This window comes from Gavia stellata, chromosome 28, assembly GCF_030936135.1.
Source record: "Gavia stellata isolate bGavSte3 chromosome 28, bGavSte3.hap2, whole genome shotgun sequence".
Lineage (NCBI taxonomy): Eukaryota > Metazoa > Chordata > Aves > Gaviiformes > Gaviidae > Gavia > Gavia stellata.
Window position 1 is genome coordinate 2,732,985 of NC_082621.1, and position 26,241 is coordinate 2,759,225.

General features: G+C 51.3%; 4 protein-coding genes across 5 annotated transcripts; all 4 read right to left on the reverse strand.

Annotated features, from left to right (window-relative positions):
• Nucleotides 1–1,267: 1,267 nt before the first annotated feature.
• HOXB5 (homeobox B5) lies at nt 1,268–2,985 on the reverse strand. Its single transcript, XM_059830305.1, has 2 exons — nt 2,436–2,985; nt 1,268–1,515 (listed from the first exon to the last, which is right to left on the reverse strand). Exons 1-2 carry the CDS (start codon nt 2,983–2,985, stop codon nt 1,268–1,270), a joined length of 798 nt encoding a protein of 265 aa, XP_059686288.1.
• A 3,065-nt stretch (nt 2,986–6,050) lies between these two features.
• Nucleotides 6,051–8,065, reverse strand: HOXB6 (homeobox B6). The gene is made up of 2 exons (XM_059830263.1): nt 7,657–8,065; nt 6,051–6,310 (listed from the first exon to the last, which is right to left on the reverse strand). The coding sequence occupies exons 1-2, from the start codon at nt 8,063–8,065 to the stop codon at nt 6,051–6,053; spliced, it is 669 nt and encodes a 222-aa protein (XP_059686246.1).
• Nucleotides 8,066–18,265: 10,200 nt separating this feature from the next.
• On the reverse strand, nt 18,266–21,801 carry HOXB7 (homeobox B7). Its single transcript, XM_059830257.1, has 2 exons — nt 21,402–21,801; nt 18,266–18,527 (listed from the first exon to the last, which is right to left on the reverse strand). The coding sequence occupies exons 1-2, from the start codon at nt 21,799–21,801 to the stop codon at nt 18,274–18,276; spliced, it is 654 nt and encodes a 217-aa protein (XP_059686240.1). The 3' UTR covers nt 18,266–18,273.
• A 2,465-nt stretch (nt 21,802–24,266) lies between these two features.
• Nucleotides 24,267–25,816, reverse strand: HOXB8 (homeobox B8). 2 transcript variants are annotated; one of them, XM_059830372.1, is made up of 2 exons: nt 25,396–25,816; nt 24,267–24,571 (listed from the first exon to the last, which is right to left on the reverse strand). In XM_059830372.1, the coding sequence occupies exons 1-2, from the start codon at nt 25,814–25,816 to the stop codon at nt 24,267–24,269; spliced, it is 726 nt and encodes a 241-aa protein (XP_059686355.1). The 2 variants fall into 2 exon arrangements, with proteins under 2 accessions (XP_059686355.1, XP_059686354.1); XM_059830371.1 differs by having other exon boundaries at nt 24,267–24,574.
• Between the last annotated feature and the right edge of the window lie 425 nt (nt 25,817–26,241).

Below are 26,241 nucleotides of genomic sequence, written 5' to 3' on the forward strand. Positions count from 1 at the left end.
TCCGCGGGGGGGAGCGGTTGCGCCGCGGCGTTGCAGCTCGAAGTACTGGAAAACCAGTTTGTCTGAGGCGGTGGGGGTGGGTGCGGGGGGGCTCTGGCGGGGTTTGGGGGAGACGGCGTTGGCGGGGCAGGCTGGAGGCTTGCGGGTTGTGCCAGGAGGGGGGCGGTGGGAATGCTCGGGGTTTGCCACTGCCGAGGGGCCGCCCGGGAGGGGCCGCAGCTCCGCCGAGAGCCCCCAGCGCAGGCTCAGCCCCATGCCAGGCACCCCCCGCTCTCAGCCGCCTGCTGCAGCTCTCGGGGCGGTGGAAAAAGTGCAGCCGGGAGCCTTTGTGAATAGGAGAAACGTTTATTTGACTTCAAGTAAAGCTACAAACAAATACAAAAAGCTTATTGGCGAAGTACTACAGGCAGCTAGACATGACAGATGCCATTTTTACAACATAACATTGCATTCACTCTGCCCACTACAAACCGTCTATTAGTCACAGCAGAAATATTTCTAGTATTTACAAACATCAGAGCACTCTATTGTTGGTCCGATTTTATAATGTTTTTTTTAATAGTGAAGTTTACCCACGTCTAAGAGTACGTCTCGGAATTAGCCTGGGACTAGAAAGCCTGGCCTGAAGTTTGAACTAAACACAGACTGGACAATTTTAAGACAGAAAGATACAAGAGCTTTTTCTTTTTTTTTTTTTTTTCCCTTTTTTGTTGTTTTTCTTTTTTTTTTTTACATTTTTGTTCGGTTTTTTAGATTTTTTTTTTTTCTGCGACTGTAGTGCAGGAACCCCCGATTTTAGCTTAGGCAGAGAAGACCTCACCCAAAAGCAGTTAACTCAGGAAAGGGGAAAAAAAAAAAAACACCCCAACAAATAAACAAACAATCGTATTTGTTCTCAATTTATAAATAAGTTATAACATTTAAAGGGCTCACATAAAACATGCTAGCTTTCCAGAAAGCATCAAGAGAGCACGGACACGTACATTTATAAGAACAACAAGAGCAGGAGGAGCGTCTGGAAATAAAATTTAATTTAAAAAAAAAATTTAAAAAACCCCAAAACCCAACCAAAAGCAGAACACGACATGAACTCAGTCCTGGGATAACGGTACCATACGCGTTGGTTTAGAATATCAACGACATGCCGAAAAGAAGGTGCCTCACTGTACAGTACTCCGAAACTACGATCTGCGGCGCGTTATTTATTTATTTACGTATTTCTTCCTCGTCTCCTCTTCTTCCCTCGATATTCCTCCTCCTCTAGAATTTATGGCTGAAAGGCGCTGCCCGCCGAGGCTAAGCTCATGCTTTTCAGTTTATTATCCTTCTTCCATTTCATCCTCCTGTTCTGGAACCAGATTTTGATCTGGCGCTCGGAGAGGCAGAGAGCGTGAGCGATCTCTATTCTCCTCCTGCGGGTGAGATATCTATTGAAGTGGAATTCCTTTTCCAACTCCAGGGTCTGGTAGCGAGTGTACGCTGTCCTCGCCCTCTTACCGTCTGGTCCAGTCATGTCTGAATAACACGGACAACAGCGGGGTTTGCGTTTGGGCTTTCTGCTAGGATTTTTGTTATCCTTAAGGCTGGGGGGGGGGGGGTAATACCGAGGTAAAATAGTCGCCTTCTTCGGGCAGCTAGGAAAGCTGCTTATTCCCCAAATAACAGCCCCCCCCCCCCTTTTCTCGCACACCCCCAGACACGTGTAAAACCCCCCACCCTTGGCCCCCTCCAGAACCGACATTCACAACTCAATATTCATAATTTCACTGGGGGAAGCGAGCTCCTGAACCCCCCCTTTTTCGCCTCCGCCTGGGTGTTCCTGGCTCTGTGGGCAGGGGCGTCTGCTTTAACGCTGCTTTCTTTTCTCCAGGAGAAAACCGGGGCGCGCGGGGGGGGGGGGGGGGGGGTCGCTATTCCCCGTGTATCTCCTCGCAATTTTGGTTTTGTCAAGAGCAGATTGTCAAGAATACACCCAGCAAAATAAGAGTAGGAAAGGGCTGAGAGACCCATCTGTGCATATAATGCCATTTTAATGGTCAATCCTTTCCTTTCCTCTCCCCCCCCCCCCCCCCCAAGGAACACCCCCTTCCCTCAATTTTTAAATTACCTTCTCCCACCATCCACACAGAGCTAAGAGCTTGAAATAAGCGCACATTTCGCGGCCAGAATAGCGAAACTAAAATAAAATCGCCCCCCCCAGGCGCCAGAGGCAGCTTTAAAGCAGCGATCAGAGCAAGAAATACAAAAGCAATAAATAGCTGCGTTTCTGATCAAAGCGCCTGCACCGAATAAAAGGAAGGAGAGGAAAAAAAGGGAGTGGGGGGGGTGGGAGGGAAAAGGGGGGGGGGAGAAAGGGAAAACACAGGAGAAAAAGAGAGGGGGTGTGCGAAAATAAACAACAACAAGGAGAAGGACGGAAAAAGAAGTAGCTGTACCATGGCTAATGTGAAGTTTCCTCATCCAAGGGAATATCTGAGGTGCCTGCCCTTCTGCTGCCGCGGTGGAGGTTGCGATGGGCTCTGCCTGCGCTCGGGGGATGCTGCTGCTTATTGGAGTGCCCTCGTCGGCTCCCGAGGACGCGCTGGTCTCGTCTAGTTCTGTGAAATTTGTGGTGGTGGTGCTGGCAGAAGTAGCTTGGTCGGAGGGGGACGGGGCGGGTTTGCCTCCATGGCTCTCGCTGTTGGAGCAGGGCAGGGAGTCGGGAGAAGATAAGGAGCAGCTAGACGCCTGCCTAAACCTGCTCTCCTGAGCTGGAGAAGGGAAACCGCGGGAGCTCTCCCCCACAGCCCCAAAGTGACTAGAGGAGGCTGAGCGGTTGATGCTAAGGTCCATCCCATTGTAGTTGTAGCCATAAGAGCTGGAATGCATGGTGCTTGAATCTCTGTAAGAACCGTTCATGGAACTGCCGGTCCCATAATTTAGTAACTGATAGTCGGGGCCATTTGGGTAGCGCCCTGAGAACGAGTTTACAAAGTAAGAGCTCATTTGGGTTATTTTGGAGGGCTTGATTTGTGGCTCGTGGTCGTTATAACCCTGTGCTTGACGATTTATGATGTATTAATGAATTATAGCAATGCACTGTACTTCGTTTTTGCTATGTATGCGGCCAAATATGGGGGGAGGGTGGGGGTGCGTTTGGGAATCACGTGCTTTTGTTGACCAGTCGTAAATTCTCACTGATGACCTCAAGAGGTAATTCATGCTCTATGGTTACAAATAATGACGATCGCGGAGTCGTTTAGGCCCAAGTCGGTGCGCGGCGCCCCAAATCCCCGCGCGCGCCGGCGCCGCGCTCGCCCCCCACCTTGGCGGAGCGCGCCACCTGCCGGCCGCGCGGGGCCCCGCACCGCGCCCGCGGGGGGGCCCGCACCCCAAAACCGCCCCCGCCGGCCTCTGCTCCGCGCACCCCCCCGCCCTTTAGCTTCCTTTTCCTTCCTAAAAATCGGCGCAGAGATGAAAAGCGCGCGGGGGGGGTGGGGTGGATCCTGCCGCGGCTCGCGTGTGGGCGCTCCCCGCGTGGGTCTGCTCGCCCAGCTCCTTTTCTTTATTAAACTTAATTTCTTCCTTTATAACAGCGCCGGGGAAGTTTGCGAGGCAGCGAGGGATGAGGTGTCGGGTCGCTGAGAGGCCGGGCAGTCTTCTCTTTTGATATCTGAAGGCGGGGGGGGGACACACTCACGAGGCGAGGCTGCTGCGGGGAGGGGGGGAGCGTGGCTGCTCGGGTTTATTTCGCGTGGTTATTGTCAGAAAAGTCGAGGTTTGTTGCGCGCTGAGCGTGGAGCCAGCGATGCGGTCGCACCTTAATTCTGGAGGGGAAAAAAAGGGGGGGGGGTGTGTAATGGGAAATGGGGGGGGGTAAAGGCAGAGGAGGGCAAGTCCGGCCGGTGGAACTGGGTGACAACGCTGCTTTTAGGATCTTCTTCTTCCTGAGCGTTTCGCGTCCTCTTTGAACACAGCGTCGTGCTACGTGGTTTTTCCTTCCCATTTGCTAACCTGCGAGGAATATTGGGGAGCAAAAGCACTCTGAAATTGGTAAAAACGTTGTGAAAGAGCCGTGCTTTGTTAGGCGTTATTTTCTTTCTTTTTTTTTTTTCTTCTTCTTTTCTCTCTCTCTCTCTCTCTTTTTTTTTTTTTTTCCAAGGCAGTTTAGGAATTTCAGATGCTTGTCTGCAACTCATTGGAAATTATGCGCCATATTGAAAGTGACATATAATTATAATAATTACGGGCAATGAAAAGCGTGGCAATAATAGTAAATGTCCTACAGCTGTGAAGCTTCTGCATGAATTGATTTTAAAAGTGACTGCCATTAAACCAGCTTGTGGCATGGGGGGATGCATTCATACATAGGTATTTCTTGTGGGTAGGGGGGGAAAGGGGCAGGAGATTCTGTTACATCGCGTTTTCCCCCCGCGAAGCTGCAGAAAACGGTATCCGAAATCGGCTGGGCTGGTCGCTTGCTTCCAGTCCTGAAGCCCCAGCAGAAAAAGCATTTCCTTTCGTTTAATTCCCAAAGCCAGGAAAAGTTTGCCATTGGCGTCCGCGAGATTCCCCCCGGGCGGGGGGCCGGAGCGTCCCCCCTCCAGCCCCGGCGAGGGCAGCCTCCCAACCGGAGCCGTGGAAAGCGCTTCCACGTGAAAATCAAAATCTGCTCTCTCAAAAGAGCTCCTCAGGCTTAGGTTAGCTTTTTTCCCACCTTTCCCCCCCCTTAAATGGAGGCTGTATTCCTGGAGCTGGGAAGCGACTCGTTTCGCAGGGCAAATTCCCTTGAAATCTGGACTTTTTTGCAATACACTTCACTTTGATTTGGGGATATGAAGTAAGGGACCAGATGTTCGAAAGATGCTAGGCAAATGTTAGGTATCTTTGGTAGATAAATGAGAGCATATTTTTGCCTGTTTCCTTGATTTATTATGTATATGGAGAGCGTTTCGTCATAACTCTTTGTACTGTAACAATAAAAAAGAGCGATACTAAAGCAGAATGTCAGCGAGGAAATACTATTGGTGAAAGGTCCTCCATTTAAGATTAGACAAAAAGAGGGAAAACCAGATTTATCTCTCCACTGTAACTTCCGTGTGCTCGGAGTTGCTTGTCCTCGCAGATTAGGAGACAGTGTCACACAGAGAGAAGCTTTCTTGCCCACTCTCTGCTCCTCAAGAATGGCAAGTTCCCCTGGAAAAGGGAAAGATCACCGTAATAATAATGACAGGGTGGTGTGCGTGAGATCGAAGACTTTGTTTTTATTAGAGAATTCCATGTTCATACCTAAGACAAACTTCAAACACAACACGTACAAAAATTAATAAAATATAACTTCTTGCTGTTGGTGGTGGTGTTGCTTTTGCATCCTTCTAGGTAGTACTCGTTCTTTCAGTAGATTTTCCTTAAAAAAAAAAAAAAAAAAAAGAAACCCCAAAAAACTAATTACAAAGACCCCAGGGCTTGATTAATTTACCAAAGGAAGGAAAAAAAAAAAAAAGAAAAAAAACCCTATGTCAACCGTGCATGAAACATTTTTACAAAATTAAGACAATAAACACCCCAAATGACATATATTGCAGCACTTCCATTAAATACAAGAGTTAGCAGATTACTAACAGTGACACCAAGGGTAGAAACACGGGTAGGAGTCCTTTTTTTTTTTTTTGTCTTTTCTCTTTCCCTTTCTTTTCCCCCTTCTCTCTCTATCGCTTCACTTTTTTATTATTATTATTTCAGTCCGGGGGGTGGAGTGGGAGGAGAGGGAGGTCTAGGAAGGGAAAAAAAAAAATATTAAAAAACGCAACTAGAAGCCTGATTTTTATTATTTTTTTTTTTTTTCCCCGGGACACGACAGATCACTGGGAACACGAGCCCATGGCATTGGTGGCCCAAACTTTCTGGCTGTTGCCGCTGCTGCAGAGGGCTTGTCCCACCAATGTGCAGGTTTCCCCTGTCCTCGCAGCCAGCCCGCACCCCCCTCATCCTCTCGCCTCTCACCCACACTCACTCCCTCCCTCTCTAAATCGGTTTTGTTGTTGGGTTTGTGTGTGTTTTAAATAATACTTTCACTCCGCCGTTTTCTCCTCCTCCTCCTCCGCGCTCAGTTGCGAGGAGTTGAGCAATTTATTCTCTTTTTTCCACTTCATCCTGCGGTTCTGGAACCAGATTTTGATCTGCCGCTCCGTCAGGCAGAGGGAATGGGCGATCTCGATCCGCCGGCGCCGGGTCAGGTAGCGGTTGAAGTGAAATTCCTTCTCCAGCTCCAGCGTCTGGTAGCGGGTGTAGGTCTGGCGGCCTCTGCGGCCGCTGGGCCCGAAGGAGGAACCTGTGACACCCGCAAAAAAAAAGACAAGGAAGAAAATAGGAAAAAAATAGGGGGAAAAACGGGGGGAAAAAATAGGGGAAAAATAGGGGGGGGGAAAACAAGAGGAAAGGAAAAAGAGGGGAAAGCCCTGAGGTTTAGTGGAGCCGCGGAGATGCTGGATAATCCGCGGGGATGCTACGCCCCGCACCGCGGCTGTGTGCGGGGGGTGGGGGGTGGGGGGGTGTGCGCCCTCTCCCCTGCCCTCCACAGGGCTTTGGCCAACCCCAAAAGAAAGCCCACAGCGGTGAGACCCTCCGTGCGCGCAGGGAGGCTCCCTGGCCGGGCCGCAGCCGCGGAGGATCCGCAGCCGCGCTGCAGGCAGCCGGGCAGAAGGGTTAATGCTGAACTTGCCAGACTGCGGGCAGGGCTGGGGAGACAGGGCAAGATCTATCTTATTCCGGGATGAAAAATCGCAAGGTGTTCTGCCCCCCCCCGCCCGCCCTCCCTGTTTTCCACCCTCCCGGCAACTGTAATAGATCTGAGCATTTAAGCAATAATGAAGTGAATCGATCTGCCCAAACTCTACATTAAAGAGGACACAACACTTTATGTCCCTGCGCTAATGGACATCAATTTGGAACTTAAAAGGCAACAAATGCATCTAAACATGGGAAGGAGGGTGGTGAGCCTCTATTATTTTTCTTCCCCCCCCCCTTTTTTTTTTTTTTCCCTTCTGATTGAGGAAACAGCACTTAAAGAAGTCATATATCACCAGGGGGAAAAAAAAATTCTCCCCGGGCAGACTTTTCATTATGTGCGAGTTTCATTAAAAATGTAGCCCTCTCCTTTCAAATATTTAAAGACTTTTATATTATTTAACTCCAGATCTGCTAGCCGGCGAGAGAGGGAGCTGCGTGGGGGTGTGGGTCCGTGCGTGTGTAAAGTCATCCAGCTCTGATTTAGAAAAGATATCTCCCTGTGCGTGTGGGGGGAAGACAGAGACAAATCGTTGTAGCTGAGTGACACGCAAACTGGAATGTGCAAAAAAAAAAAAAAAAAACACCCAGAAAAAAAAAAAGGGGGGGGGGAAATGGCGAAATGCTGTGTTGGGGTTTAAATGCGGGACAAACTTTTTAGCTGGGGGGGCGCTGGGAGAAAAGACTTCCGCGGCGTGAAGTTTTGGTGCGTGTCAGGAGCAAGTCGGAGCCTCTCGTGTCGCCTAACTTCCCCGCTGGAAGTTTGGGCTCTAAAGTGAACCTTATTCCTGCTTCCCTCGCTCGCTCGCTCTCTCTCTCTCTCGGGCGGTAACAAATAAGAAAGGGGGGGAGGAGATTGATGTATTTATTTCTGTAAAAGAGTAAACTCACTATTGCAAGAGTTCATCCGCTGCATCCAGGGGTAAACCGGGGCGGAACACTTTTGCTCCTCGCTCTCTCCGAACACAGTTTTGCTCTGCGCGCAGTCCGACTTGCGCGGCTCGGGGGCGAAGGGCACCTCGTCCAGGGTGGGGGGGGCGCAGGCGGGGTCCTTCTCCCTGAAAAACCCGCCGGCCCCATAGTCGCAGGCGGAGCTGCGGCCGTAGGCTCCGTTGCTCTGCTGGTAGTAGGGAGAGGAGGTGTAGCCCTTCTCCTGGACGCCCGTGGCTCCATAGGTGCTGGGGTAGTGCCTCAGCGGATCCGCATAGCCCGAGGGATAGAGCGGGATCTGTCCCAGGAAGGGCTCCTGCCCCGCCGCCAGACTCACCGGGAAGGTCGAGTTGACAAAATAAGAACTCATTGGAAGGAGCCCGCCGTCCTTGCCCGGCTTTATGATTTGTTGTGTTTTATAGTCCAAGTGGTTTAGCTATTAGTAGTATATCGGAGATTGGGTTTTAGCTGAAGGGAGATGGCGTGGTGCCAGCGAGGGACACAAGGAAATACAACCATCTGATCAGGGGCTGACCAATAGCAGGCGCCTGAGGTTGCAAAATAGCACCCATGAGGAGCTGAGATTGCACCAGGGACCCCAAGAACAAACCATCCACCCCCTTTTCCCTCCCTTCTCCGCAGCAGCGCTGCACCCCCTTAACCAAATATATAATATCTGCCGAAAGAAACATTCCCGGCGCGCTCGCAGCTTCATAAATAAATAAAGGCGTCCCGTGCCCCCCCCCCGCCCCCTGCCCCTCCCCCGGAGCTCAGCGCGGGGGTGTGCGAGAACCCGTCTGCGCGGATGGCGGAGCGCGCGCGCGCCTATATGTATTTACACACATACAACGTATACAAATACCCGCGGTAAGGCGCGGGGGGGCGGCGGGGGGGGGGGGGAGTTAATTATTCGCATTCGGAAAACTTTAACCCCTGGTGTTTGCAAATCCTGCCGAAAGGTCTGGGGACAGTTAAAGAAAACAGGGGGAAAAAAGGAAAAAAAGTTTTTTGTGTGTGCGGGTGAACTTCGCAAGGAGGAGATCCCGCCGGGTTCATGAGCTTAGATTAGCTACAGGAGAAGAAATCGGTTTTGACAACTTATTTCGCTTCGCGTTTCTCTAATTACCATAGATTAGCATTCCCTGTTCAGGGAAGCTGCGCTCGCTTCAACCAAACCTTCGCTTTTCCGGTATTGCATCTTTTCCCCCCTTTTTTTTTTTTTTTTTTTTTTTTTCCGCTGCAAAAGCTCCCTATTCGGGAGATAAATGGAAAATCGAAGTATTCCCTTTCTCCCTTGCTAAATCCCGATCTCCCCCGGAGCCCGGTACCGCATTGTGCCCTCTTGCGTTTTTTTGTTAATACCAAATCTATGCCCGACCTTTTATGGCTAAAAGGAAGCCTTGGGTTACGGTCAAAAGCTGAGATTATTGATGGTTACCGATCGAGATTTTCCTTTTTTCGAGGAGAGGAAAGCTAGCGGTGTGACGGGGCTGCTGCCTTGGAGGTGCGCAGGGACCCCGCCGGGTCGCGTCCCCCCCTTGAAGCCCGTCCCCGCTGCAAAATCCCTGGTTCTGCCAAGTTAAAAGGCTGGCAGGGATAATTCCCAAAGTCTGGAGCCAGCCCCGGCCACCTGAAAGCCGGACTTTGCTCTGGGGTTTGCCCCGATTGCCTCGCTGGAGATGTGCTCTGCTCTACCTGGTGCATCCCCCCCGCAGATCCCCCTTTCTCAAGGTAGGGCTGGAGCTCTGGTCGCCGCCTTCCCTTTTTTCCAATGGGAACAGCAGAGCGATCTCCCGGGGAAAAAAAAAAAAAAAAGACAACAAACCCACATCTAAATTAAACCCAGGACTGTCCCCCGATCGCTCGCGTTTTATCAGGGATTTGTTTCCTGTCCGAATTTGTAGCCATCTGTCTGTCGGGGCTTACAGGCAATGAGATGACACGCCTTGTAGTCCCCACTCCCCTCGACTTGAATCTGTGAATGTGTGTGCTACAAATCTAGAATTACATACATTACATGGTGTCTGTAGAGCTGCCAGGGCGGCTCTCTCTGACGGAGCTTTAAGTATCTACGAAACCGGTCTCTTATTACGAGCTAATTTATTTTAAACATCATGTTTACAGCAGCAAAGCCAAGATTGTTTCATGCCACGGCTGCGATGAACATTTCGGCTGAAACATAATCCTTATAATTCAAGGAAATAACATGCAAAGGAAGTAGTTTTCCATCCACCACCCCCTCTCTGACTGATATCTCTTATATTTGTTCTTGCAGAGTTTCCCTTTGTGTATGGAATGGACCCAAACTTACGTAGATCTGCTTTATTGGTATGCAAGGAAAAAAAAAAAAAAGTGGGATTGCAAGGGAACGATGGCTAGAGAAGAAAACAAAAAAATCCCCAAACCCAGGATCGGATGAGAGCCTGAAGTTAACTGCTTTGCAGGAGCCGAACAGCTCACACATTTGATTAGAGAGTTACGCAATATTTGTAGCTCTGCAAAACCAGCGATTATCTGGCGTGATCAGCTCCGCATGCAAATTTTGGGCTAAGAAATGGGATGTCCTGATAATTCAATGCGTGAGTACATCTGCTGAAAATGTTTGCTCTGATATTTTCTCTCACTTCTCATGATTGCTCTGCAAATAAATTCCTCGAAATAGTTTGGAAAAAAAAAATCCTCCCCCCCCAAGTTTTACACTATTAAAATCCTGCTCCTCCTAGAACCTTTGTGGCTAAACCGGGCTTTTTACGTAGCTTGCGAGGCGACATTTTAAAAGAAAATAAAAACGCACTAATTGAAGCTGGCCGCTTGCTAATTGCTTATTGCTGATGTTTTCGACGCGCTATAGATACAAAATAATACGTCTTGCCTCTTAGAAGAAGGATGACCCAGTAGCTGGTTGTTTGGGGGAGAAAAAGAAAAGAAAAGAAAAGAAGAAAACTTGGTTCCCAATGTGAAAAAAACCCAAAGCCAGAGCCTGTCATAGTTTTTATCTTCCGCAGGGTCAGGCCCGCGGTCTAATTGATTTCCCACCTATAATACGTGTAAATACGAGCAGAGGTCTTAAACCGCACTAAATCTCAGAGAACTGAACGTTTAGCGCAGAGGTGGTTTCTATTCCCAGCTCAATCGCTTCAAAATAAAATAATATTACATTTAAAAAAAAATTTTAAATGTTGGGTTCTTAGTGCGGCTGTTCAACAGCCCTCCCCGCTGAAGTCCGAAGGTAAATCTGAGACCCATTTTGCGAATATATTTTCTTTGGCCGCCTCTAGAGCCAGCCCAGGCGGGAGGGACACAGGCTCAGAGCAAGAACGGTTGCAGAAGGGAGCTTATACAGTAGCGCTTAAGTTAGACCCCTCTTTGCGGGTCTTTAGACCCATCTTTATTCCGTCTTTGGCCTCATCTCCTCCAAAACAGGCGCGGGGCTTTGCTGAGGAGCGGCGGTAAAGCGGGGAAGTTGCGAGAGGGAGCAGAAGGTGGTATGAGCCATTTCCCTGCGCTGGGAAACCGCTTTCCCCTCCCGACAGACATCACTCAACTGGCAGGGCATAAATACAGATAAAGAGAAGTATTTACAGTACGGACAACCCCAGCTCTCTGCCCAGGAAGGTCCCACTTTTTGTCGCTTTGCTTTCCTGGCCAGCAAACGCCAACCCCACCGAGCAGAGCCGGGCAGATAGATGAGGGGATTAAACCACCACCCAAACATTTCGAAATGCGAACAGAACAGAGCATCGCTTGTGTGGAAGCTCAACCCGCTAAGAGCTTGGTAGAAAGTTCAGTGCAGTTGGTTGCAATAAAAAATGAAACTCTCTTTTTTTCATGCGGAGCTGGAATTCCCGATCCTTCTGAAGTGAGAACCCAGCGGGGGTTTCCCTACCGAGGGACTTATTGCAGCCATAAAGTCAAGCCAACACCATGAAAACACTTGAAAACCCCCCTTGTTCCCGGAGTCAGACACAGAAAGCCGTTGGCAGCAGAGAAGCCTCCCCCGTAATGCTCGTGCGCACCCCAAATCGCATCGGCACCCCCCGACAGAGCCGTGTAGGGCTCCAGGGTCGGAGGATTTAAACCGCTGATGGCTGAAGGGGTAAAAAAAAGACCCGCTCTCCCCGCGCATAACCGCCTGCAACTTAATTTCCAGCAATTTAAGTTTAATTTACCTGACTTCCCGCGCAGTGCATAATAACCTTGTTAATGGGATCTTTGAAAAGAAGCAATAATAATCTACCATTGTTCTATTAAAGAGTGCAGCTAATTATTAACAAAAAAAAAGGGGGGGGGTGGGAGGAGGGGAGGGCAGGGGGGAGAGGGGCATTGGGGGAGGCAAAAGGCAGCCAGAGCCAAGTATTTCCGCGAAAGCAAGCCCTGGGAAGGGGAAAGGGGGGGCTGCTGGTCAAGTAATATTGGGAAAGCGGGGAGAAGGAGAGGAAAAGGCGAGACGGATCATGTAATGCGGAAGGCGAATGCTGGGGGGTGTTGGGAATTACAGCATGGAACAAGTTAATCATGGCTGGAGCTGCTCAAAGGAGAGAAACTTTTTTTTCCCCCCTCCTTTTTTTTTGTGTATGTGTTTTAACATAGTCCCTGGGCATCTCACTTTCTCCGAGAAAATGTCCCCAGCCCAGACGTAAACAGTTGCCAGGAAACTGTGTGGTAGAAGGAGAAAACGAGAGGGAGAAAGCGAGAGGGAGGGAGGGCGAGAGAGAAACCTTTTAAAACCACAGACCCGCATTGTCCCTGCGAAGCCTACAGTAACTTAAAAGTGACCGCCCGCCCGCCCGCGCTCCCCGCTCCCTCCCGGCACCCCCTCCCCGGCACCCCCTCCCCGGCACCCCCTCCCCGGTACACCCCCCCCCCCCGCCGGGCCGCATCGCACTTGGCAACGTCTTGTCTTCCCGCTCAGCCACCACCCGACCACCTTTCATCTCCCGGGTGCGTATAGACCCAGAGCCCGGAGCCTGTATGTGCCTCTGCGCCTATAGATCTGCACGCGCGCGCCACGGACCGGGCGTCCACGCGTGTCAGCGTGGGCTGGGGGGGACGTGTCCATCCCCACGCGCGGACGGGGTGTCCATAGCTCACGTCTGAGTGCACGTATAGGTGCGAGTGCATGCTCTATACGTACCTCGCGACGCTTTAAGGCTGGGCGTATAGCCCGCGGCGCATCCCCCGCCTGCCCGCCGCGGCGGGGCACCGGGCCTCACGCACCCGAGCGCGGGGCCGGGGGCCGTCGGGGGGGCTGCGGGCCCTGGCACCGCGGGGGGACAGGGGAGGGCAGCCTGGGCAGCCCCCCCCCGCCCCGCCGGGGTACCGGCCGCGGGGAGCCCCCCGGGAGCCGCCGCCCGCCGACGGTAGATGGCAGCAGACGGCGGGGAATGGGCGAGTCCCGCAGCGCGGCGGCGGCTCCGGGGGGCCGGCACGGCGGGGGGCTGCCCCGGCTTTATGCCGCTTTATTCCGTTTTCTTAAATAAACACGCAGGGGAGGAGGCCGGGAGGGGAGCCCCGCCGGGAGCAGCGCGGACACCCCCCCCCGCGCCCCCCCCCGCACACCCGCGCCGGGGGCACACGGAGGTTTCTCGCTCATCCCACGCCGGACCGGGCTGAAATGGTTAAATACAGCCGCCCGCACCGGGCTGCGGGTTTTCCACAAGTGGTTGCCCACGCAAGATGTGGGAGAATCGGCCCAAAAGCGTTTTGCAGCAAGGTTTCTAAATTACATTAGTTTTTGTATCATTTGTTTTTTTCTTACGAAGAGAAAAAAAAAAGACCCACAACAACCCAAACCCGAGCGCGGTGAGACTCAGGGCAAAGGGAGAACAGGCGTTTGAACCGGCATCAGCTTTTCTCTCCCGTGATTTATGAAAAATGTAACAGGTTCGGGAAGAAATAGCTTCTAAAAATGACTTTCTGTTTATTATTTCCGCGGCTTGCGATCGTTTACTCTTGTCCACACAATATTCAGGCACAGTCAGTTTAGGTGAGATAAATCGTCACGTCATAAAACGGTTTATGCTTAAGTAATGAATCTCTTCTTACTCAATCTCGCTTCACATACACAGGCTCTTACATGATCTTATTTAAAAATCACCTCGCAACGGCAGCAATTAGCACTATATTTCAACACCACCCCCCCTTGAAATCTTGAAAAAAAAAAAAACCCAACCCCACATTTAAAATGACGGGCATCTCCGGACAAATATTTTCCCCATCCCGAAGGGAAGCGTTAGGGCAGCAGCGAGGGAGGTTTGCACAGAAGCGGCTGTGGAAAAGCACCGACACGGCGTGGGGTGAGACCCACGCGGGTATTCCGCCCGGGAGGGCGCAGAGCCCCGTTAGCACTGCGGAACGCGGTTAAATGCGGGGAGGTTTATTGCATCGCAACGTCAGCTTCATTTGGGAGTTTCAGGAGGGGGAAAAAAAAATACAATGAGAGCGCTGCGCTCCGGGTTGGCTTCGTTCTTATCATCTTTTTTTTTCCCTTCTTTCTTTTTTTTTTTTTTTTAATTTCCCCCCTTTTTTTTTTAACTAATTTCCAGAGCCTTATTTCCGAGGATCTGCCGCGAACTGCCCCTCTCCGAAGAAACCACCCACATAATAATGACCCTGGAGAGCAGCGCAAAACCCGACTGGCTTCCACACAAACTTCGCCAAATTACTGGGCTCGCCTGAAGACAGGCAAACTGGCAAGAGATTCTGCGAGGGGGGGTGGGAAATAAAACACGACAACTACCCACAAAGGGTTTGGTATTTTTTTAAAGGCAGTGCCTAAAAGCCTCCGTCACCGAGCTACTGCAAAATCCTCCGTTCCAAGCCTGCTGTCTCCAGGTGACCTTAGAGGCTTTATTTTCCCTTTTTATTCCGTTATGTTATTTTTCTTTCTCTTTCTTATTTCCTTTCCTATTTTCTTCCTCTACTTCTTTCTCACTCTCTTTCTTTCTCTCTCTCTCTCCTCCTTTCTCTCCTTCTTTCTTGCTTTCTACATTTTTTCTACGTTCTTTCTCTATTTCTTTCTTTCTTTCTTTCTCTCAATTTCTTTCTTCACCTTTTTTCCCCATTCTTCTTTCTCTCTTTTTTGCACCTTCACCCTCCACTTTTTCGGGGAAATTGTCGCTTAAACAGGTTTCCACCACCCCTGGTTTCTGCCAGTGCCTCCCTTCTTCATCACCCCACCCTTTTCTTCCTCCCCCCCCCCCGCGCCGGGTAGAGAGGAGAGGGAGATGGGGAAAGGAATAGAAAAGGCAGCTTGACAAATGCATTTTCTCAAAGAAAAAATTAAATGAAGAGAAACAGAGATTATTCCCTTACCTTTTGACGTCCATTTCTGTGGTACAAGTACAATATATAGGGAGAGAGAGACAGCGTTTGCTTATCTGTTAGCTGACAAATATTGTCCCAACCTGATAGCCGTCGATTGCCTCTCTGACTTGTGAGAGCTTCTTGCATTTCTGTCACTTGCATAGAAAATGGAGCAACTTCCCTCTTTGAAAAATGATAGCCTCCACTCCGTCCAGAATCTCCTCTGCCCCTCCATTACTACTGAGATTCCAAAGCAGCAGGCAAATTAACAGAGGAATTAGCAAAAAAAAAAAAAAAAAAAAAAAAAGAAGAAGAATAAAAAATCCCTATAACTCTTGTGCTACGTGTGTGCGCGGAGGTGGGTGTCTGGGCGCGTGTGGCTGTGCGGATAGGCGTCCCCCCCTCCCCTCGCCCCTCTTTTAGCCCTAGCGAGCTTATACACAAAAGTAAAAAAATGTAAAGAGGCGAGAGCCCTATAGAGGACACTGATCCGACCCAAGGTGCAGCGGACAGAAGAATGGTGCAATATAACCACATGGGAAATAATAAAAAGTTCATGTTCACGGTTAGCAGTCCACATGACCGGCTCTGGCCAATCCCAGAACCCAGCCACTCATAAAGTTCTATCACAAAGTTGTAAATTTTCATAAAACAACAAGGAATTTATTGCATTTCTTCATGACCGGTTTAACAGCAGTCTTTTTCTTAGCCGCCATCTTTTTTTTAAAACAAAAATAAAAGAATATGAAAGGGGGTTCGGGGATTTTCCCCCCCCCGCCCCCTTCCCTGGCTGCGGGGGGGGGGGGGTGTTGGAGAGAAATAATCGAACAACGCCTCACGCGTTAGGCTATGGACAATAATAGCCCCCCCAGAATAAAGAGCTTGGGGTTGGGGGTGGCTTTTAGATGGGGAAAGGCACAGTAAAACAGTGGGGTTCGGGTGGGATTTTGGATGTCTTTTTTTTTTTTACGCAAGTGGGGTCTTTTCTGCAGATTTTAGGGGGAATAAAAAAAAAAGGGGGGGCGGGGGGCAAATAAAGGCACTGGGCGCGTGGCCGGGGTGCCCAAGCCCTGGGCAGAGCCCAGCCGGCGGGGTTCGTGCCTGCGGGGCTCCCCAGGGCCGGACACCCCCAAGGAGCCGCCGGGACCCCGCCCGGGTCCCCCCGCTATAGCGCGGGGTGGGGTGGGGGGGGGATGCTCCGGCAAGGTGGGTCACCCCGCCGGTAAACCGCTGCCCCGGCTTCGGCATATTCACGCGTCGGCGTGACTGGCTTTGCCTTTTTTGCTCGGAATTCTCCCCAATTCCCGCTTGCCCCCCCCGGGCGCAGAGGTCCGGGCCAGGGGGGCAGCGGGCCGGGCCACCGCGGGCCAGGAGCCGGCGGGCGGGGGGGGGGGGGAAATTTCTGGAACCGCTGCTTTTTTCTCCCCCCCACCCCATCCCCTCTGTGCATAGTGCGCTCCTGCAAAGAGCTTGCGCCAGGGGATTTCACCCAGGAAAAAGGAAGATTCCCCTCTCTTTCCCCTTCCCTTCAAGCGGGAATTGCAGTCTGCAAAAGGCAGAAGAGCTGCTGCCTTTCTTAATGAGCTTCCCATAATTAGCAGACGCAGCACACACTGCAAACCTGGATGGCAGCCGTGGGCGCGCAGATGCTTGACGTGGCATCTTATTTTCGCTCAAAACCTGCGGAAGGATGATGCCCTGCGCGCCTCGCAGTCCTCCGCGGCGGTGGGTGCTGAAGGAGGCGAGAGGCGGGGAGGGGGGAAGGAGCTCGCCGGCTCCTTCCAAAGCTACGCTGACACCCTCCCCCCCCCCCCCCCCCCCCCCCCCCCCGCGCATCTTGCGCAACGCATTTGTGGAGTAAATTCCGTGGAGCCTCCGCGGGAGGAATCCGCGGCTGCACTGCGCAGCCTGGCTATGTAAATAAACAGGCAGGGGCGGGAGGGGGGAGAAGGCGGCGGAGGATGCTCCCCCGCGCAAGTGCTTGAATTTACTCGCCTTTTGTTTTGCATTGTTGATTTTTCCTGCGTTTAATTGCTTTAATTTATTTTATGTGTGCTTTGATGCTAAACATTATTTGGTGCTAATGAAAGAGTTCCAGTCCGCAGTAAAGTCACTGAAGGGCGGAGGGAGAATCTAAACAAAAAATGTATGTACTAAAGGCACGGCAAAATAGGTCGGTTTTCTGCAAATTAGTTACAAGAAGAAGAGAATTAAAACAAGAGGCGGAAAGACTGTTGGGGCTGATTCTGGCTGCTTTGCGCTCCCCCTTCGCGCTCTCACCTTCTGCGGCGACAGCCCCGGCGCAATCCCAGAGGGCGAAAGGAGAAGGGCCAGTCCGCCTCTCCACAGCCCCCACTATCAATTAAATCTCGGTATATTCGCCAAATCTATTGAAAAGGTACTAAAATGGTGAAGGGAGTGGCTGTCCTAAAAAAAGAGAGTTTAGGTTGGTAGGTCGGGGGATGTATTAAGCTAAAAGGATCTTTCGGTATATTTCTTTCACATGGGAAAAAGCAATTCCAAAAGCCCGTGTTTTCTTTTTAATAAGAAAAAAGAGGAAAGAACCCAACGCGGTGGTAGATTATTGAAGATTTCCTTTTTATTTCGAAGAATAATAATCACAGACAAAGGCGAAAAAAAAAAAAAAGCAACGCGTCGCCATTAAATAATTTGCTACTTTGATATACAACATTTTACGTAGCACAATATTAATTCCTCTTCTTTTTTTTCCGTAGAGACTTGAACAAGGAAGAAATCCAGGTAAAAATATACACAGACCAAAGAGCTTAGCGAGGAGAAAAGAACCACAGAGGTTACAGGGAGAAGGCATAATAATCATTCGTATTCTGTACAGGACTATATAGGCTAAGTATAATTTGCATTCAGACTTTCAGGTCACATTTTCTAAATTAAAGGTGCTAAACACGACCACGTTACTTCATACCGAAAAGTACACAGCGAAGTACAAACGGAGATTTACAAATTACTTGTACTATAGGAAGACTCACATAGAAAAATGTGTCTATTCTGACTCTAAAGCCACATTTAATAGGTAGATAGTCGTTCTATTGTACAAAAAAAAAAAAAAAAGACTTTAATATAGGTAGTATTTTTTTCAGTGTCAGGAAACACAACGTATCATTCCTAGGGTTTTTAATTATTTATGCGCTTATCATTTATCTATTTTAATATATAGTCTTTTTCTGTGTGTTTTCCCCCCCTTTTTTTTCCCGCGTGGGTTTCCACGTTTCCTGCATCCCCCTCTCGCCCCTTTCACTCCTCCTCGTCGTCCTCCGCGTCCTGTTTTTCCTGGCTGCTGGAGCCGGAGCAGGCAGTTTTATTTTCTTTTTTCCACTTCATGCGCCTGTTCTGGAACCAGATCTTGATCTGTCTCTCCGTGAGACACAGGGCGTGGGCGATCTCGATGCGTCTCCTCCGCGTCAGGTAGCGGTTGTAGTGGAACTCCTTCTCCAGCTCCAGGGTCTGGTACCTGGTGTAGGTCTGGCGGCCGCGTTTTCTGTCCGTGCCTGGGAAATCAGCGCAGGTTAGAGATCAGCTGAGGGGCTGGGGGAGATGGTTTGGGGGGGCTGCGGGTTCGGTTTGCTCTTTTGCCTTTGTCTGTGGGTGCCGCCTAGCAAGCACCCATCCGCTGCAGTCCCACGGGGGGAGAAAATCCTCGGGGGAACGCCGCAACCTGGGACAGCCCTTCCTTTTATTTGCAAGACCAACTCCTCCTGCTCCAGGCTTTCCCCACCTCACCCTCCCTGTTCTCAGCCCCCCAAACCACCCCAGCTTTAATTCCCCTTCCTCTGGGAAAAGCGCGCGGTGCGTTTTTTGCGCGTGTGTCTGTGCCTCTGCGCGTCTCCCAGCGATCAAGAAACTTCAGAGAAGTTTCCTGCCCTCGTAGCAGCGCTCAGGCTCCCAACTCCTGCTTCAATTTTTATTCAGACACCAGACATTTGGGGTGGTTGGGGAGTAAACGCAGAAATCGAGTCGAGCGAGGGCGAGAGAGGCATCTGCTACCTACACAAATCCAACCGCTCGTCCTCCTTTAAAGCTGTCATCAGGGCGCCTGCTTGGGAGGTGTGTGGTGGTCTTCGTTATTTCAGGGGGTGTTCCGGGCCCAGCAGTGACTTCGGGGGCTGACAGGGGGGCTGCTCCCCCCGGGCTGCTCTTGCGGGGGTGTGCGGGGAGGAGGAGCCCCTCAACACTTACCCGGGGCCCCCCCAGCTCCCTGCGAGCGGGGCTGGGGCAGGGCCCAGCTCCTCGTTCGCCCCTCCACCCGACATTTCCTGGAGCAGGATTGGAAATCACTCTACAATATGGTGTTTGTGATCCTGACTCTATTTTCTATGTAAATGCTTTGTATATCTATAGTTTAATGGATTCTTTCCCAGAGCAGCGGGGATGGCGAACAGCAGCCCTCGGCCTCTCCTCCACACATTCCACCGGACTCCTCTTCTTCTTCCCCCTTTTTCTTTTTTCTCTTTCCCCCCACCCCTCTTTCTTTTTAAAAGAAGAAAAGATCCTGTCATTAGAAGGAAAAAAAAAAAAAGGCAAAATAGCCAGGCTAGCTGTAAAGTAAAAATGTGCAGGTCGTGGAATGTGGGTTGTAAAATCCGCTGAGGGGAGAGCCATAAACCGCCGCTGAATAGGGATGACAACTCTATCTCTGCTCCTGATGAAATTCCACAAGCGCGATCGCACAGTGGGCATGAGGCACGGGGGGCAGGCGCGGGGGGGGGGGGGGGGGGGGCGGACACCCCGCTTTTACGACCGAGGTCGAGTTTCTCTGCTTTTAGGCTGAGCAGATGCCAGAGCATCCAGGGTTTTCCAGCGCAGGACCCCGCGCCTTTGCCCTGTTTCCAAACCCTCTCTGATGTTGCTCCTCGCAGCGTCCCAGGCTAAAAGGGGGATGGGGAGGGGGGCTTCTTAAATCTAAAGTCAGATAAAAGCAGAGATGAAGTGTTTACGACCAGAAATATTTGGTCTTTGATAAATCAACTGTAAAAGCGAATGAATTATGGAGCAGGTAATGGAAAGAACTGACCACCGAATAAGTGTGAGGGTAACTCCCGCCTTTATAAGCCGCCCCACCTTGGCTGCTCCGCCGGTTCCTTCTCCCTCCGCCTCGCGGGGCGGCTGGCCCGCTCCCCCGGGGGGGCGAACAGGACCCTCTCCCGGGATCCGGCCGCCGCGGGAGGTTGGCCCGCGGGACGCGCTCGACCCGGCACAGGGGAGCGGCCGGAGGGGCTGGAAAACCAGCTCCCGCTTCCCCCCCCACTTCCCGGGATTACACGCGTGTAAACACCGCCACGCGTGCACACGGACACCGGCCCGGCTGCCCCGAGCGGGGGGGGCCCGGCCCGCCGCGCCCAGCCCGGCCCCGTTGCGCGGCGCGCAGCCGGGCCCCGCTCCCGCGCAAGGGAAGCGGCTATTTATTAAATGTTAATTGGCATTAATACCCTGAGACGGAGCGCGTCGGGGGCCGAAGGCAGCGCGGCCGCCCGGCGGGTTTGGCTTTGAGACGCATGTGCGGGGGGTAACGGGGCCCGGCGTGGGGCGTCCCCCCCCCCGCCCCGCTCCGCTCGCGCGGAGCACTGCGCGGCTTTCCGCGGAGCTGCGCTGCCCTGCGCCGCGGCAGCGTCCCGGGGACCCCCAGCCACCCCCCCGCAGGGCCACGCTGAGCGCCTCATAGTCCCCAAAGAGCCTTTCCCCCCGCGTGCGGAGCACACCGCACCCCTCCGCGGGGATGTTTTTCGGGAGGTGACACAGATAAACGCCCCCCCCCCCCTCCACCCACCCATCCATCCATCCGGCCGGCCGGATTCCGGCCGGGGTGTCACGGCTCTGGGAGCGGGGCTTTTAATTGCACCGGGAATGATGCGTTGCTGTGTCTGGTGGCAACACGCAAGGCTTAATTGCGGGGTCTGGGACGTTGTGGTGAGGGGCTGGCGAATGAAGGTTTTGCAATCTAACAGAAACCAAACCAAGCTTGCAAGCACCTCCCATAAACAGTTTCTTTCAGCATCTATATCTACATGGGGATAGCACGACCTCCATCCTGTAAATATAGGAGAAGAAGGGGCTGGCCTTTATTTCTGCGGCTCTGTCTGTCCCCTCCGAGACAAACTGCCTTTTGCATGGCACACACACAGCCCCAGCAACACCAATAAATATTTAAAGCTAAAAGGGTGGCTTTATGGTGTGTGTGTGTGTGTGTGTGTTCGCTCTCTCCCTCTCTCTTTTGAAGATGCGTTTTCGCTGAAACGTCATGAAAGGAGTTGGGGACAATTCCCCCCTCCCCTCCCCCCCCTCCGCCACCCCCCGCGCACGCCATCAAATAATTTACACCCCCCCACACCCCCCGGGCTCCCTTCTTTAGGGGGGCTGGGGCTTACCTGTGCTCCTCATCCAGGGGTAGATACGGAAGTTACTGTCGCTTTGCAAATCTGAGTCCCTCTGGTCCGTTTTGCTGCAATTCTGCTTGGAAGCATCTCCCGGGCACATCATGGAGAGGTTTTGCTCGAAAGGGGAACAGTGCATGTTGAAGGAGCCGGGCTCCAGGCCGTACCCGGAGGAATACATGCTGGGGGGCTGGGGGTGCACGGCGCTGCCACTGGAGTAGAGCCCGGGCATGGAGGCGGCGAAGGGAGGCGTGGATCCGGCCCCATACCCCGCTCGCTGGGTGTTGGAGGCGAAAGCGCAAGAAGTTTGCTCGGGAAAGACTCCGGATGGGAAAACCGAACTTGCGGCTTGATATTTAGAAAATAAAGCATTCGCATAATACAATGAACTCATAATTTGGCCGGGTGATTTGTAGGTCGGGACGTTTTAGTGTCGGTTTTACGAGGTACCGTGATATATTACGGAATTAGAGTCCAGATTTACACCAAAAAGGAGCCCTTTTTCCTCCCGGCCCATGTGACGCGCGGGCACGTGGCTCCGGCGGCGCCAATCGCCGCCCGCTCCCTCCTCGGGGGCAAAAAATTGTAGTGCTGCTGGATTTATAAAATATGATAAATAATTGATGCGATATAAAACCCTCCAAGATCTCTGCTGGAAGGGGTGAAATTGTGCTGGAGTCGATAAGCAACCTGTAATCAGTTTTCAGCTCGGACCGAGGGAGAAAGAGAAAAGGGGGGGGGGGGTAAAAGCACGTTGCTGATAAACCAGCGTCTCCCTCTCGGTCTCTCTCTGCTGGAGGAAAAGGAAGGGAGCTCTATTTATCCCTTTATTGATCCCGTCTAAAATTCCCTCCTTCGCACCATTTCCCCGGCTCCGAGGTACTTTTTCACAAGACTGTACATATTCCCCTCCCCCCTTGACTCCCCCCCCCCCCAAAAAAAAAAAAAAAAAAGACAAATGTCTCATTGATACCTAATAGTTTCAGGGTTCTTTTTTCCCCCCCAAATGCCATTCAGCTCTATATCTAATTTATTCCAGTGCCACAGGCTTTGAGCTTCGTATTGAGCTGGCATTTGCTTTTCTTGTGGCGAAAAAGAAAGAGGGCACAGATCCCTTGTTCGGCGTGTCAGCGGTTCTGCGGGACTCAGTTGCAGCCAGAGGGAAACCCTGACCAGCTGCCTGCTTTGCTTTCTGCTGGGGAAGCAGAGAGACCTTCCCAAATGCGAGCTGCCTCAAGTTTTGTTCGTTTTTTTTTTTTTTTTTTGGGGGGGGGGTTTAGAAAGACAGAAAGTCGTACAGGCAGGCAAAGCAGCCCAGACAATGGTGGATGAGCATCCAGGGTTTGTGCTGTTCCTCCTTTCCCAAGGTTATGTTGCGGGGGGGGGGTGCACCCCCCCGCTCCTCTCTTGCCACGGCAGGGCAGCTCGGCGGGGGAAGGAGCAGAAAGCAGCTCAGCTGCGCGGCTGATTATTATTATCTTTCTTTTTTTTCTTTCTTTTTTTTCTTTCTTTTTTTTTGCAGCGAGGTGAGTGGGGGGAAAGGAAAGGGGGACCCAGAGCTGGGCTCCGTCTTGCGGGGACACTGGGGTGGGCGAGGGGAGGGGGAGAAAAGAGGAAAGAGAAAGGGGGGGGGGGGAAAGCCAAAACCAACAGACGTTACCTTCAGGAAGGATTTCCACACAGGCTGCCAACCTGTCACCACCCAGGAACTGCTAGAAAGAAGGAGAAGAGCAGAAGCCATCGCAGTTGCCCCGTCCCCCTCCCCTTCCCCGCGGCCCCCGGGCAGCGGCTCCGCGGCCCCAGCGCTGCCTCCGCCCGGCCCGGCCCGCCGGCATCTCCCCCGGCAGAGGCGGCTTTGATGGCCGGGGCTGCAGCTCCCACACAATTGACTTTTATTTCCTTTCTATCAAAGTGGTCCTGGAGGAAATGGAGCAGGGTAAAAGAATGATGTCACGGAATTCTCGCTTGTAAACTTTATTGTAACTTTCTTCCGCCGCTTCCAGGTTTAGACAATAGAACAAAGTGATGAAAGAACAACAAAATATATCATTAGTTCCCCCAATAAAGTAATTCACGTATACAGTATACATTCTTTTTCACAGTTAACCTAAAGATCACTTTACAACTTGCTTCACTGTGCGCATGCTAACTAAAGGAGAGAAAAACGCTTTTTTCTTGTCTTTTTTTTTCTTTTTTTTCCCTTTTTTTTGGAAGAGACATTTAAAAATTGTAAACAAAAGGAAAAAAAAAAAAAAAAGAGAAAATCCCGAACCAAGGAAAAGAACAGAAGTAAGGAAAGTAAAGAGAGAAAGAGAGAGACAGAGAGAGATAACTATAGCATAAATAGGCAGTTTCATGTTGTTGGGATGTTTGTTTCAATAGCTACCTCCAGTACATACAGATAAACCACAACAAAAAAGGTGGAAACTTAAAAAAAAGTGCACAAATGTAATTTCACGTAACTCCTATAGCATTGAAAGCTATGTTAACCAACCCACCCCCCAGGAAAGAAGAGAGAGACAGAGAGAAAGACAGAGAGAGAGAGAAAATTTCACAGTCATGTTTTACATAAGCTATTGCGTTACACTACCACTAGTTAATAACTGGCAAAAGGCAGGAGAGAGCTCCCGATCACTTTTGCATACTGTTCATTGTATCAAAGGATAATCAGGGAAGTGGTGCTTACAGCTATATTGTTTTACAGCAATAAAAGGGTTGGGTTTTTTTTTTTTTTCCTTTCTCTTTTCTATGCATTGTTGGTTTTTTTCCCACCCCTCCCTTACACTAACTGCCATTAACGCGGGGCTCAGGGGCTCTTCCACCCCAGCAGCGCTTGCCTTTCAGTCCTTAAAAATCCTTTTATTTCTTGTCCGCCTTCTGTGCTTCCCCTTCCTCGTCCACCTCCTGGGCTCTTTCCATTTTCTGTTTTTCCAGTTCTTCCTGCTCGCATTTGCTGCTGGGAAACTTGTCTTTGTTGTTTTCCTTTTTCCATTTCATCCTCCTGTTCTGGAACCAGATTTTGACCTGCCTTTCTGTCAATCCCAGGGCATGCGAGACCTCGATCCTCCGTTTGCGGGTCAGGTAGGGATTAAATAGAAATTCCTTCTCCAGTTCCAGCGTCTGGTAGCGGCTGTAGGTTTGCCTCCCCCTCCTCCGTCCAGCGGCTGCTGGGGAATTGCAAAGGTTGGGTGGAAGAGGGGGAAGAAGAGAAGGAGGTTGAGAGATACATAAAGCAGGCTCGGGAATAGGCACACACAGGCTCACACCCGCTCACACCCCCCCGCACACACTCACACCCCCCCCCACACACGCACACCCCCCGCACACACTCACACACACGCACAGGGGAGGGGGAGGAAGAAAGGGCTCGCAGGAGCGAGGGCAGGAAGCGACCAGGCAGAGGGAAAGGCTCCGGTGGAGTCTCGTACGAGGGAAGATGGTTATAAAGGAAAGGGGTGATGGTGGCAGGGGAGGGGGGGTCACCCGCCAGCCCGCTCCGAGCAGCCCGGCTCCAGCCTGCACTTGCACACTTAGTGTTACCCGAACCACAACAACAACAGGCTCCGGCTCTTTGGGACCCCGCACAAAAAATAAAAATTAAAAAAAAAAAAAAAAAGAAAGAAAGAAAAATACAGAGCTGCAGCCCGGGGAGAGCAAGCAGCACCACCGAAATCCCAAATCAAACGCAAAACCAAAACGAAGGGGCTTTTTAAGGCTATAAAAGTGCCATAAACTTTAAGGACGCTTCCTTCCCCAGAAAGCCCGGCTCGCTCAGCCCCCAGAAGAAAAGGTCTCCTTCAGGGTAATTAAACGATAAAGCAATTTACAAGTGCAAAAGTTTACCCCCATAAAGCAGTAAAATACAGTCACTGGGGAAGAAAAAGGGAGCGAAAGCAAGCGAGCAAGCACGAGGGGCAGAAAGCAAGGGAGAGGGCTGCTTTGTGGGCTGGGGAAAAGCCTCCTCGCCGGCCTCTCCATCTCGCCTCACCTTGCGGTCGCATCCAGGGGAAAAGCTGGGTCGGCGAAGGGCTCTGCTCCGAGCTCTCCGCCTCCTCTCCAAGGCCGCTGGCAGCAAGCTTGCAGTCCGTGTACTGCACCAAGTCCGACTCCTGGGCGCTGAAGAGGCTCTGCCTTTGCAAGGGGTCGTAGCCATAGAAGTTGCTGGGGTCCCCATGGCACGCCACGGCGCAGGGATTCTGTTGGTAAGGGGAGCTGGAGAGTGAGGATGCTCCGTGGTAGAACTCCTGGATTTGGGTCGGGTGCTGGAAGGTGCCCCCCGTGCTGGGTCCGTACACCACCGTGGGTCTGCCCCCAAGATCCTGAGCGAACCCGCAGTCATAGTAGTTGGGACGCAAGGAGTCCCCGGTTTTGTATTTGGAGAAGAGTGAGTTGACAAAATAAGAGCTCATTTTAATTTAAATAAGAATATTTGTTTGGAGGAGGAAGAAAAGGGAGGAAAAAAAAAAAAAAAAAAAAAAAGAAGCCAACCAAACCAGACCACGGGAGTCTATTAGGAAAAAAAGAAAGCGCTAAGATGCTAAGCAACGACAGTTTGTGATTTCCAGGAATATAAAAGGAGGATATAATCAAAACTCTAAGCCTGCATGATATTGAATTCTTTCCTCCCCCCCACCCCTAAAAAAAAAAAAAAAAAATCGCCACTTAAAGAGTTCTCGCTTTACATTTCCAAGAAGAGATGCCAGTTCATAAACAGTTTTCAGTGATTTACTTCGGCGCAAATGAGTTGTTTCATATTTTGCAGTGTCTTTTCATGATCATTTGCATCTATTACCAAACCCTCATCCGATTGGCTTCTCCTTACTCCACACGGACT

Coding starts and splice junctions, on each gene's coding strand:
- HOXB5 (XM_059830305.1), bottom strand. CDS start 2,985: ATGAGCTCTTACTTTGTAAACTCGTTCTCAGGGCGCTACCCAAATGGC. Junction 1,516..2,435: donor GAAACTTCACATTAGCCATG/GTACAGCTACTT, acceptor CGTGTTATTCAG/ACATGACTGGACCAGACGGT.
- HOXB6 (XM_059830263.1), bottom strand. CDS start 8,065: ATGAGTTCTTATTTTGTCAACTCGACCTTCCCGGTGAGTCTGGCGGCG. Junction 6,311..7,656: donor GCGGATGAACTCTTGCAATA/GTGAGTTTACTC, acceptor CGGGTGTCACAG/GTTCCTCCTTCGGGCCCAGC.
- HOXB7 (XM_059830257.1), bottom strand. CDS start 21,801: ATGAGTTCATTGTATTATGCGAATGCTTTATTTTCTAAATATCAAGCC. Junction 18,528..21,401: donor CCCCTGGATGAGGAGCACAG/GTAAGCCCCAGC, acceptor CTGATTTCCCAG/GCACGGACAGAAAACGCGGC.
- HOXB8 (XM_059830371.1), bottom strand. CDS start 25,816: ATGAGCTCTTATTTTGTCAACTCACTCTTCTCCAAATACAAAACCGGG. Junction 24,575..25,395: donor CCCCTGGATGCGACCGCAAG/GTGAGGCGAGAT, acceptor GCAATTCCCCAG/CAGCCGCTGGACGGAGGAGG.